The sequence below is a fragment of the Ictidomys tridecemlineatus genome, chromosome 4 (assembly GCF_052094955.1).
Source record: "Ictidomys tridecemlineatus isolate mIctTri1 chromosome 4, mIctTri1.hap1, whole genome shotgun sequence".
Classification (NCBI taxonomy): Eukaryota; Metazoa; Chordata; class Mammalia; order Rodentia; family Sciuridae; genus Ictidomys; species Ictidomys tridecemlineatus.
Window position 1 is genome coordinate 172,617,818 of NC_135480.1, and position 12,527 is coordinate 172,630,344.

The 12,527-nt window shown below is 41.9% G+C and overlaps 1 protein-coding gene across 1 annotated transcript; it reads right to left on the bottom strand.

Annotated features, from left to right (window-relative positions):
- Nucleotides 1-989: 989 nt before the first annotated feature.
- On the bottom strand, nucleotides 990-12,115 carry Bag1 (BAG cochaperone 1). Its single transcript, XM_005326187.4, has 7 exons — nucleotides 11,933-12,115; nucleotides 9,416-9,544; nucleotides 7,476-7,558; nucleotides 5,739-5,852; nucleotides 2,984-3,091; nucleotides 1,820-1,882; nucleotides 990-1,237 (listed from the first exon to the last, which is right to left on the bottom strand). The coding sequence occupies exons 1-7, from the start codon at nucleotides 11,967-11,969 to the stop codon at nucleotides 1,148-1,150; spliced, it is 624 nt and encodes a 207-aa protein (XP_005326244.4). The 5' UTR covers nucleotides 11,970-12,115; the 3' UTR covers nucleotides 990-1,147.
- Nucleotides 12,116-12,527: the final 412 nt, after the last annotated feature.

Consider the following 12,527-nt stretch of genomic DNA (forward strand, 5'->3'; position numbering starts at 1 on the left):
TAAGATTCAGTTTGACAGAGACAGAAAACCAAAAATAATAGAAACTTAAGCAGATAGAAATTAATTTGACAATTCCTTGCTCCTATATTGTTATAGGTTAAAGTTGGGACTATGGTAAGCTGGGCTGCCCCTGAGCCTTGTTCACTTGACTATCTCTACCACCACCTGGTCTGAGGTCTTACCCACCCAGTCCTAAACTGCTGGGACTTCAGTGAATCCCTCTCCGTCAAATGAATTGGGCCTTGGGCGGCCTATAGGGAGCCTATCTCCTGAGCACTATGATAAAGAATGAGATGATAGCAGCTCATAATGTTTTTTCTCCCTGTGGGTACAGGGGTTTGAATTCAGGGGCACTTAACACCGACCTACATCCTCGGCCTTTTTTATATTTTATTTTTAGACAGGGTCTCACCAAGTTGCTTAAAGCCTCACTAAATTGCTAAAGGTGGCTTTGAACACATGATCCTCCTGCCTCAGCCTCCTGAGCCACTGGGATTACAGGTGTGCACCAGCAAGCCTGGCTGTTGACCAGTTTTATTTTTATTTTTTTTTAATTTTATGAGGAATCACCATTTTGTTTTGTTTCTTTATTTTATGTATTTATTTTTATGTGGTGCTGAGGATTGAATCCAGCGCCTTGCATGTGCTAGGCAAGTATTCCATCACCGAGTCCCAGCCCCAGCCCCAGCCCCTGTTGACCAGTTTTAAAAGGCAAGGCCCACATCTCTTAGGATAAAGACCAAAGTCCTTACCTTGTTCCTTTTGTAATCTCAAAACAGTGAAAACGCAGAGCCACTCTCAACTTTTTAAAAATAAATTCTGACTATAGCTACAAAAGGCTTTACCTTCTTAAGGCTCATCAAACCAAACCAAACCAAACCAAAATACTCTTCAGCTTGAGGAAAGTTGGTCAAAAGAGCTGGGAAAAGGCACCTGCTGGATTGTATAGCCACATAGAAATAGAATAAGAAAACAGACAGGAGCTCTACTTAAGGTTGCAAAGATAGTACTTTTTCATTGAGAAGTGGTGTAGGAGTAGGAAAATTGATAATTGGCCAGTTGCCTTTAACAGCTATGGAGAAACAGGCAATTTCTGTTCCAGAGAGGACAGAGCTGTTCTTCAGTCAGCACCGTTCTCCACTGCACCTCACTCAACAAGGGCCAAGTTTGTAGACTGCAGCCGCTCAGTCTCCTGGCAGATGTTCTGCTCCACTGTGTCACACTCAGCTAGGAATGCCTAAAAGATAGATACATGGCAGTGAGGGCTCTTCCAGAGCTAGCCAACTACCGCCCACACAAAGCTCTTTACTCAGCCACTCTGGGGAACCTGTGAGTGACACTCTAAACAGACTGTGCAAGGATGGAGATGGGTACCATCCTGGGCTCCAAGTTGTAAAGGAGGGAGGGAGAGGAAAATATAGGGTCAGGGTTTCTGACCACGCTCTAGCTCAACAACTCCCCCAGAGGCAGTAATGGACAGAGAGTCTTTCCTTGGGGCCACAGACATTGCATCAACACAACTGAAGGAGGTACTGTACACACAAATGGTGCCTCCTGGGATTGTGTAAGGGGTCAGCCTATCTGCTCTTCTGTGAACTTTCTCCCTAAATAGTTTAAATTCAAATAAAACTAAAGAGACACAAAGGGGGCTCTTCTCTGATGCTCTGGCTTCATGCTGAAAAAACAAAACAACGACAACAACAACAACAAAAAATAAAAACTCATGCCAAACACTACATTTCTGCACTACTGGAAAATTTCAAGCGGATAAACAAACCCCAACACATAACAGTTTGTCATGTACTATCACACAACTCACCTGAACTTTTTTCACCAAACCCTTCCTTTTTAGCCTACTGTCTTTGAAATTTTCTGGTAGGATCTATGGAAGAAAAGTTGACACATAATCTTCAGTAACAATTACATGAGATACATAAAAAAGAAAACAACACACCAAACAGATCATAGGTCACTAATACAAATGAGATGTGAATTTTAAGGGATCATTTCTCCAGGTCTGTACTTTACAAAGTCCTTTCCACGGCTCTCATTCCTAAAAGCATCTTTGGTCTCAATGTCTGAACCATAAAAACTGATCTGTAACATAGACTTTGTTCTTTCACTGTTTCCTATGTATACAGATACTATGTCCTTGTCGGACCATGATCTCAGTATGCCAGGAAAAGTACCTTCTGATAATATTTTCTTTTACAGCATAAGCTTCCCAAGCCCAGAGCAGTTCACACCCAAGAATAAAGCATCATGGGGCTGGGATTGTGGCTCAGTGATAGAGTGCTTGCCTAGCGTACATGAGGCACTGGGTTCGATCCCAGCACCACATAAAAATAAACAAAGGTATTGTGTCCATCTACAACTTAAAAAAAAAAAAAAAAAGAATGAAGTATCAAGCTAGAGATACAAAGCCCTGTTTCTTTGACAATGAGATCACAGACTACTTGGGTCCCAGTTTCATGAGTTATGGATGCTAATTTTATTTACATATGTATATGACAAAAGCCCTGGGCTGGGGATATAGCTCAGTTGGTAGAGTGCTTGCCTCACATGCACAAACTCCTGGGTTCAATCGCCAGCACCACCAAAAAAAAACTGAGATACTTTATATAGGGGCTGGGGTTGTGGCTCAGTGGAAGAGCACTTGCCTAGCATGTGTTAGGCACTGGATTCGATTCTCAGCATCACATATAAATAAATGAATAAAATAAAGGTCCGTCAACATCTAAAACAAAAACAAATACAAAAAAACAAAGACCTATGTTGGTGAGCTGAGTATTTAGAAATCAGCAACTGTCATATGGGTCTGTGTATTCACCCAGGAACTAGCATGGTGTCTGGCTCACAGCAGCAGATGCTCAATAATCCTCAAGTGATGAATTTGCTCACACATTAGGAGTTCATTATTAAAAAAGTGAAACTGATATATTGTCAAAGAAAACTAGTTATTTTGAGCTTAGTATTTACATACCATTGTGTCAATCTCCTCTAAGATCTTCATAAACTGCTCAATTGTGGCTTTTACTCGCCTATCAAGTTTGCCGAGAGCTTCAGCTTGCAAATCCTTAGCCAGAAAACCCTGTGGAGGAATAATGTATTATTGCAAGGGTTCCTTAAGGCTGATGAAAAACTGTGCCACAATACCAATGAAGTGACCATGCCCTGTGATCACTGTCACCAGCCAGGCCCACAACAACTTCATCTCCTGGAAGAAAACAGAAAGGCTGGCCTTGGCCTATCCAAGAGTTTTATCAGGCTACAGGCTGCTCTATCTCACATGGGTCACTGGGGCTTCAAATGCCATTAGGCCTGGCTCTAGTGAAGTCCCCAGTTGCAAGCATATACCTTCATATAAAGACCTTCATATAAGCTCTACACCACTGGGATGTACTCAGTGGTGTAGAGCTTGCTTAGCAAATACCAGGTCCTGGGTTCAATCCCCAGCAAAGAGAGAAAGAGAATGTATCAGCTTTAGGGTCTGATAGACCTGGGCTCAGATCCTGACTGCCCAGGATTCTCATGATCTTGGCAAGTTACTTAACTCCTTAGTGTCCTCATTTTAAAAACAGATTATGGTACCCATATTCCAGAGGGTTACTATGAGGAAAAGGGGGAATGTATATGTAGTTGCTTAACATAACTCATGGGAAAGACTTACGCTAACAAATGGCAGTAGCCATTATTTTCATTAGATTGTCTTGCTGTTTATTCATATTGCCTGGCCTCATGACCAAATTAGTCAGTCATATGAGCTAAAAAGCAGAAGTCTCTGAGAATGTTTACCAAAGCCAAGAGCTAGATGCCTATTTGACAACATGAGCAAGAACTTAAAATATTAACCAGCAATTCCAACTCAAATAATGCATCAAACAAAACCTAGAAATAACCAAAAACAAAGATTCATGTCCAAGGACATTCAAAGAAGCATTATATATAATGGTAAAAATAATGTTAGGTGGTGAACAAAGAGACTAGGTTAGGTAAACTATGATACATTCAAACATGATGAGATATGTAATCTTTGAAAAAACGTTACCATTTTTAGACCCTTTTCCTACTGCTGGGGATCAAACACAGGTTCTCACACATGCTGGCAAGTAAGTGCTCTGTCACTGAACAAAAACCCCAGCCCCAGTATGACCATTTTTAATGATGTAAGAAAATGTTCAGTTTCTTTAATAAGAGAATTTTTTTACAAAGTATATATGATATTATATCAAAATTTTAAAGAAAACACATTTCAGGCTTTGATTGGTTATCTCTAAATCACAGGTACATACTTGCACACAAGAGGCAGATTCTAAGAGCACAGGTTTAGGATCTGACAGGCCTGGGCTCAAATCCTGACTGCCATTTACTAGTTTGTGCCTTACAGCTAATTTTTATTTCCTATATTACTACCTATGTGTGTAGGAATTATGTGTGTATGTAAAACTTTTATTATACAGCTATCATATCACTTATATAATTAATACACAAACACACACCAATTATGTTATAAAATGAGGGGAAAAAGAAGTACGTGGACTTGGGTTACTCCTAATCTTTATTGGGGTCAGTATCCCATTTCTAACATGAGGTTTTGAATAGGATGCCCCACCCCATCACTACTCCACTAAGATCAAGCTGAATTTGGAGCTTCTGTGACTTAACCAAATATTCCTTACCTTGCTACATACATAGAAACACCCTGGACAGTGAGGAGCAATTTCAGACAATAATATGATCCTCCTGTGGCAAATGCTCTCCCTTTCTTTCTCTTGTTTTTGTTTTTTTTTTAAAGAGAGAGAGAGGGGCTTCGGGATGTGGCTCAAGCGGTAGCGCACTCGCCTGGCGTGCGTGCGGCCCGGGTTCGATCCTCAGCACCACGTACAAAGATGTTGTGTCCACCAAATACTAAAAAATAAATATTAAAATTCTCTCTCTCTCTCTCTCTCTCTGTCCCCCTCTCTCTCTCTCACTCTCTCTTTAAAAAAAAAAGAGAGAGACAGAGAGGGAGAGAGGGGGAGAGACAGAGAATTTTAATATTTATTTTTTAGTATTTGGTGGACACAACATCTTTGTTTGTACGTGGTGCTGAGGATCGAACCCGGGCCGCACGCATGCCAGGCGAGCGCACTACCGCTTGAGCCACATCCCCAGCCCTCTTTCTCTTGTTACTGGGGATTGAACCCAGAGGCACTTTACCACTTAGCTATATCCCTAGTCCCTTTTTAAAAAACTTTTTTTTTTAAAAAAATTTGAGACATGGTCTTATTAAGTTGCTGAAGCCAGTCTTGAACTTGCAATCCTCCTGCCTTAGCCTCCCAAGTCACTGTGATTGTAAGCACACATGTCCTCTCTTGTAGGCACAAATGGATGTTAACTGGGGTTTGACATAACAATGAAAATAATACTTAGAAAGCATTCAGCATGTGTCAGTCTCAGCCTATAGTATTTAATACAATAACCCTAAGAGGAAAATACCACCATTATTCCTTTTTAGAGATGAGGAAGTTGAGAAAAACTTGTCTGAAGTAAGAGAAATGAAATGTTGTGAAGTAGAATGTTTGTTGGATAGGGAGAAGAGGGGAAGAGGAGAGAGAAGGGGAGAGGCAGGGAATGGCAGGGCGGGGCAGGACAAGAATCTGATCACAGGGTGTCTGAATACAGAGCCTACCCTTGTTACCACACATGATATCCACAAAGTTCTTACAAAAGGTGGAAAAGTTTACGAGGGAAGTTACCTGCTGGATTCCAGTAAGTTCTTTATTCAGATCTTCCAGGTGGTCAGCTATCTTCTCCACTGACTTCTCCAAATCTTTCAACTTCTTTAATTCAGCCTCTTCCTCTGGACTATTCTAAAATGATGAATAAAACGAAGTCACTAATCACCAAGATCAGGGCTGGAGTATAGCTTAGTGCTACTTGCATAGCATAGGCAGCACTAGGTTTGATCCCTGGCACTGCAAAATACAAAAACAAAACAAAACAAAAACAATAATAATCACCAGGATTAGTAGCCTCTATCGTAAGAAAATCTGGCCTTAACTGGGCTAAAATGCTCACCTTGAAAGGCCGTAACTCTGCTGCTTCTTTAAAAGCAAATAAAAGTGTTATATGTCAAGGTTTTCTATCTACAAAGACTCCCATTCAAAGAAAAGGAAGATGTTAAGTCAACATTTTGGTGAGTGTCCTGGCACCTAGAGCTAAGAGAATGGAGCCAATCCAAACACCAGATTCAGCCTCAGCCTTGGGCTGATCAACAGACTGGAAGGCAAACAAATTAATGCAAATACCTCTAAGGAGTACAAATGGCAAGACAGGTGGAATTTGACAACTCCTTTTAAATGGAATTCCTAAATGTCACCCTTGAGTTGAGTTTTCCTATTCAATAAGATGATGACAATGCTGAATACTTATATTGAACACTCCCTACATAGTAGGCACTATCCTAAGCATGTTACTTGTATTGTTTTTTAAGCCTTACCACAACCTTAGAAGGGAGGTACTGTTTTATAGATGATGAAACCGAGGCTAACTTAGTAAAGTAACCTAAGGTCACACAGCTCCGATAAGATGGAGCAGAATGGAATTCAGCTTTGGCTTTACACACTCTGTGACAGTACCTAGAGGTCCCATCACTTCTTCAAACTGAACCCATGGATTTTGCCTGGTGCTCATCGCCATTCTCCTTGACGCTTCAGCAAAAAATTTAGAGTCTTTTCCATTCTTTCACCTAAACACTTGGTACCCAGGACAAGCAGCTTCCTGCTTTGTTATACTATCTTAAATTATCCATTTCTCTTTGTGGCCAAATCCTGAGTCTGTGTCTATTGATAGTTCCAAGTCTGGATTAGATTTTTGACTCCACTTTGTTAATCTCTGGCCCTCCTCTACTTAGCCATGCCACTCAAAGTAGGGAAACTTCATATACCCAACAATTCCACTGGTCACAATGCAGGGATGGCCACAGTGTTCTCTCATCACCTCAGGGACCACTGCCTTCACCTGTCACAAACTGACTCTTTTCCCCTTTAGTTCTTTAATCTGAAACTTTCTTTTGGTCAAAGAAGGTTTTCCTCTTGTGGGAGATTTTTTAGAAAAATGGATGGTTAAAGAGAAATAGGCTCTTAAAACTGGTGTGCAGTACTTTAATAAAGCAGACTCAACATAAAGCTCTCTTGCAAATTCCAATTCTAATAAGGCCTGTCTAGGCACCATTTTAATCAAAGTAAGATTCCACCACCAAAACAAAGGTCATGTTATTTGAGGCAACATAACAGTTCCTAATTCCTAAAGCAAAAACCCTCATCAACAAGCAGGAAGATACAAACAACTGTGTGAAACTGGTAATCCCATCAAAGAATTTGTTTAAAGAGGCGTTTCACCAATGCAGAATCTGGATCCCAAATTTGGCCATCCAGACAGACACGTATAAAGACTTTTGATTCTGAGGAATTCTGGTGGAAAAAACAATTTACCTTTTCTCCAATTAACATGACCCGGCAGCCATTTTGTATTCCAAGTGCTGACAATGGTGTCTCCATTTCCTTCAAAGATTTTCCTGAAAAGAGAAGAAAGGTATGCCAGGTTGTAACAAATGTACAACACTGAAATAGATTTCAGCAAAGGTATAGAAAATATACAAGTGTGTTCACTAATAAGAGAGAAGAAAGTGTCAATCCAGTAATTTCACTTCTAGATATAATTGAACACACATAATACTACATGATAACTCGTAAACAATAATATTCAGAACAATCTTACAATAGTCAGAAACTACAAAGGGCCAAATATTCAGGAATAGGAAAATAATTAACTATAGATCTGTACAATAGAAGACTTTGAGCTGTGTGTGGTGGCACATGCCTGTAATCCTAGCAACTCTGGAGACTGAAGCAAGAGGATCACTAAGTGTGAGGCCAGCTTCAGCAACTCAGCAAGACCCTATATCAAAATAAAATAAAAACAACTGGGGATTATACTCAGTGCCCCTGGCTGGGTTCTTCAGTACTTATCACACACACACAAAAAAAAAAAAAAAAAGAAAGAAAGAAAGAGAAAAAGAAAGAAGTGAAGAAGAAAAGTAGTAGTCATTAAAGTCCATTTTTCAGGAAACTTACTGCCACAATGAATGTTGATGACCTAATGTTATAAGAAAAAAAATTATAAAATGTAGGAGGCTAGAGATGTAAGTCAGTGGTAGAGTGCTGAATCTGATCCCCAGCATGAAAAAGAAGAAGAAAAAAGCCCTTGTCCAGAGGAACATTTTCTTTTTTGTGCTTTCTTCTGTTTTAAAATTCAAATTTCTGTTGTCTTTATAATTCAGAGATAAAATGCTTTTAAAAAGACAAGGAGTTGCACTATGAAATATACATAGAAATTGGACATTGGTGGCACATGCCTTAATCCCAGCTACTTGGGAGGCTAAGGCAGGATTGAAAGTTTGGGACCAGCCTCATCTACTAAGGGAGACCCTATCTCAAATTTAAAAAAAAATAAAAAGGGCTGGGTTTGTGGCAAACTGGTAGAATACTCCTGCATTAAATCCCTGGTACTGCAAAATAAATAAGCAAATAAATAAATTATTCCTATTATTAAATTCATATGGACACCCAATGAGATCTATCTATCCCTATTAAATACCACAGTAATGGGTTCTTATGGAGCAGGAAGGTAGGGACAGGAGTGGGGATGGGGTGAGTCCTAGTGGAAATCAGCACCATCCAATGACCTGTCACATCCAAGTTCAAAACCTACATAGTCTGAACAAAGCCAAGCACTAAAATGTAGTAGTATCTCTGACCTCATGGAGTTTGTAATCTTAACAAAAGAAATCAGATTTTAAAAAATTAAGAAAAAAAATCATTTAATAGTAATTTCAATACAAATTATTGAAGTGGTAGGGGATAATAGGTGAACACACTTAGAAAAAGGATCTAGCCTAGCCAGAAAAGACTGCTCATGCTTTATCAAAGTTGGTAAGATTTTTGCCAGGTGTAGTGGTGCATGCCTGTAATCCCAGTGGCTCCAGAGGCTAAGATAGGAAGATTGTGAGTTCAAAGCCAGCCTCGGTAACTTAGCGAAGCCCTAAGCAATTCAGTGAGTCCTTGTCTCTAAATAAAATATAAAAAAGTCTGGGGATATGGCTCAGTGGTTAAGTGCCCTAGGGTTCGAACTCTAATGCCAAAAAAAAGGGTAAGATTTCTGTAATGTTACTTCAAACCTGATACCTATTCAGATGTTTGAAAAGTTCCAGTATATACAGCAGGTCCTCAATATTTTTAAAGGAATGAGTAAACGAACAAATAAACAAAAATTGCCCCAGTTTGAAAACTGATAGTTACTGTTAGGTAAGGTTAACCTGTTTTAAGTCTGTCCTTTAGCCATAAAGGCTCAAAGCAAGAAGAGAAACACCTACCCTTAAATATGAGTTTCTGAAAAGCCAGTGGAACCCCTGTGGCTTCTTCCACAACATGGGCCAGGTCTTGGACAATTGGTTCATTGCTGCCTTGCTGTGGGGTAACATGAAGGTCATACTTCTCATTGTCTAGAGAGAAAAAAAAAAGCATTTGATGAAAATAATTGTTTCACAGAAAACAATAAAGGATGAGACTTTATTACATTTATTTTTACCCGGCATTCAAGGGCTATTCTCAAATTCTATCCACTTCAAAGTGCCTGCTGACATCTGCCCAGCTCTCCTCCAGTGACCTGCTCAAGGATTTTTGTTTCCTCCACCATAAGAATGAATAATTGTAATGAGACCTAACATTTTTTTTATAAAATTTTTAGTTATTGATTGACCTTTATTTATTTACTTATATATGGGTGCTGAGAATCAAACCAGTGCCTCACACATGCTAGGCAAGCACTCTACCAATGGAGGCATGACCCTAGCCTGAGACCTAACATTTTAAGCACTTAATAGAAGAAGATGGGCTGGGATTGTGGCTCAGAGATAGAGCACTTGCCTAGTATGCATGGGGCCCTGGGTTCGATCCTTAGCACCACATAAAAATAAATGAATGGAATACAGGTATTGTGTCCAACTATAACTAAAAAGATAAATACTAAAAAAAAAAAAAAAAAAAAGAGTAGAGGCTGGGGTTGTGGCTCAGCAGTAGAGCACATGTGAGGCACTGGGGCCTCAGGCACCACATAAAAATAAAAGTATGTGTCCATCTACAACTAAATACACACACACACACACACACACACACACACACACAGTAGAACTGTACTAGACTTATTTCATTTATTATCTTCTTTAACCCTCAGAACGATCCCATGAAGTAGGTACTATCATTCCCTATTTCATAGATAAACAAACTGACCTCAGTCCTAATTAATTAAGAATCCTATGAGTTGGCATGGTGGAACATGCCTGTGATCCTAGAGACTTGAGAGACTGAGGCAGGAGGATCATAAATTCAAGGCCAGTCTCAGCAATTTAGTGAGACTTTGTCTGAAAATAAAAAATTAAAAGAGACTGGGGATGTCATTAAGCAGTAAAGCACCCCTCAGTTCAATCCCCAGCACCAAAAAAGAGACTTCTCTATGAAGGAATTTAGCTAGTAGGAGAGCTCTTGTCTAGCATGTGCAAGGCCCTGAGGCCCTGGGTTCAATCAATAGCCTCAACACACACACACACACACACACACACACACACACACACACCCTGGAAACTTTCTTATGGAGACCAAATAGGGGAAGGGGTGTCAGAATTTGGCCTCAGATCTATCTGATTCCGAAGTTCACACTTCTCATCAGAAGCTATCTGCCTCCCATCGTCTGACTGCCCTGAACTCTGAATTGTACTGTCTTGTCTCTCTTGCTATAATGGGCTAGGGACTGTTTTTCTCCAAGTCTCTCTCAATGGGCACACTTAGGTACACCATAATTGGTGCTCAGTAAAGACGAATGAATGAATATAGTCAAACAGAAGAGATTAAAAAAAATAAAATAAAACAAAAACAAGCCGGGCCTGGTGGGGCAAGCAGGATCTTGAGTTCAAAGCCAGCCTCAGCAAAAGCGAAGCACTAAGCAACTCAGTGAGATCCTGTCTCTAAATAAAATACAAAATAGGGCTGGGGATGTGGCTCAGTGATTAAGTGCCCCAAGATCAATTCCTGGTACCTAAAACAAAACAAAATATGGATGCCAATTCTTCTCTAGGTAAGTGGAGAGACAGCAGGTAGCCTGTGTCCAGTGCCTTGAACTGGCCTCAGATCCATCTGATTCCTCACATTCATCTTATGCCAAGACTTGAACTCTCCCAACAGCTCCATAAAATGGGATTAGTGACCAGGGGCAGGGGTTACCAATGCTACAGAGAAAAAAAGAGATGTCTTAAAAGGAGACATCTATTTCAGTGTCACTCAAAATTTCAGGATCTAGAATCCTGGTTTCCAGGTTTGAAGACTAGGATCTCCCCTAGCTGGTTCTGAAAAAAACCTCATCTACTCAGCTCTCCAGTGTACAGACATTGTTTAGTCAACTTCAACGAGTGCCCAAAGTTAATGCTTGGACCCATGGCCCACTTAAACAGCGGGCACGCAGCATCCAACACAGAGAAGGCACTCAATAAATAAATAATGAACAGCTCACCACGCATGAAGTTCATAGTCATCACACACATAGGTGTCCAGACGCACAACAGTCAGACATAATGTGGCTCAACACAAGTCTTTAAAAAAACCCCACAATAACTGCGCAAGCAAACAACTAAGCCCAAGATGTGCGAACACGTTCCAACATCCACGATTCAACAAATAGTTAGAGAAAAAGCCAGCCCTTGGACACAGCTAAGAACCCACACTTCCGGACGCCAGACAAACCTAAGGACACACACTTCCGGAGACACATGGCCAAATTCACAGACCCCGTGGGGCCTTCCGAGTCTTGCACTGAGCCCATCCAGCCGCCAGTCACTTACTGTGGGTGATGGTCACGCAGAGCTCGGCTGCCGCCATTTCCTGGGCTTGGGTCACCTCTCCAGTCGGTGCCACCTCTTCCGCCCGGGTCTCCTCCTTGGCCCGGGGCGCTTCCTCGGCCTGGGTCACCTTCTCGCTCCGCGTCGAGCGGGGACGAACCTTCTTCACCCGCGGCCTGCGAGCGCCGGCGGCGGCGGCGCCCCTGGTGGATCGGTCATGTCCGCTGGCTGCACTCCGGACAGATGGACGCTGAGAGCGAGGCAGGCCGCGCGCGGCCTGGGACTCCGACTGGCGCGGCTCCCCGCCCGGCCGAGGGGCGCGCCGCCGGGGGCCCAGCCGCTCCCGGTCGCCTCGCGGTCTCCGTGCGCCGCCCCGTTCCGCCAGGCCCGCGCTAGTTGACCGCCCAGCGGCGGGAGCTAAACGCCGCGTCTTGCAACCTTACCCGGTTACTTCCTGGCCACGCCCCGCTCCTGCCCCACCCTATGTATTAAAGCCTCCTCTAGGCCCCACCCACTCAGCCAAGGCCCCGCCTCGCTCATCTGAAGTCCCGCCCACTTCCTCCACTGAGGCCCCTCCTCCTGCAGTTTCCTCCCCACC

What these genes read in the sequence shown, in the direction of transcription:
- Bag1 (XM_005326187.4), bottom strand. Translation starts at nt 11,969, where the DNA reads ATGGCGGCAGCCGAGCTCTGCGTGACCATCACCCACA. An exon ending in TCAGAAACTCATATTTAAGG is followed by an intron (nt 7,559 to 9,415) that starts GTAGGTGTTTCT and finishes TTCTCTTTTCAG; the next exon opens with GAAAATCTTTGAAGGAAATG. An exon ending in TAGAGGAGATTGACACAATG is followed by an intron (nt 1,883 to 2,983) that starts GTATGTAAATAC and finishes TTTCTTCCATAG; the next exon opens with ATCCTACCAGAAAATTTCAA.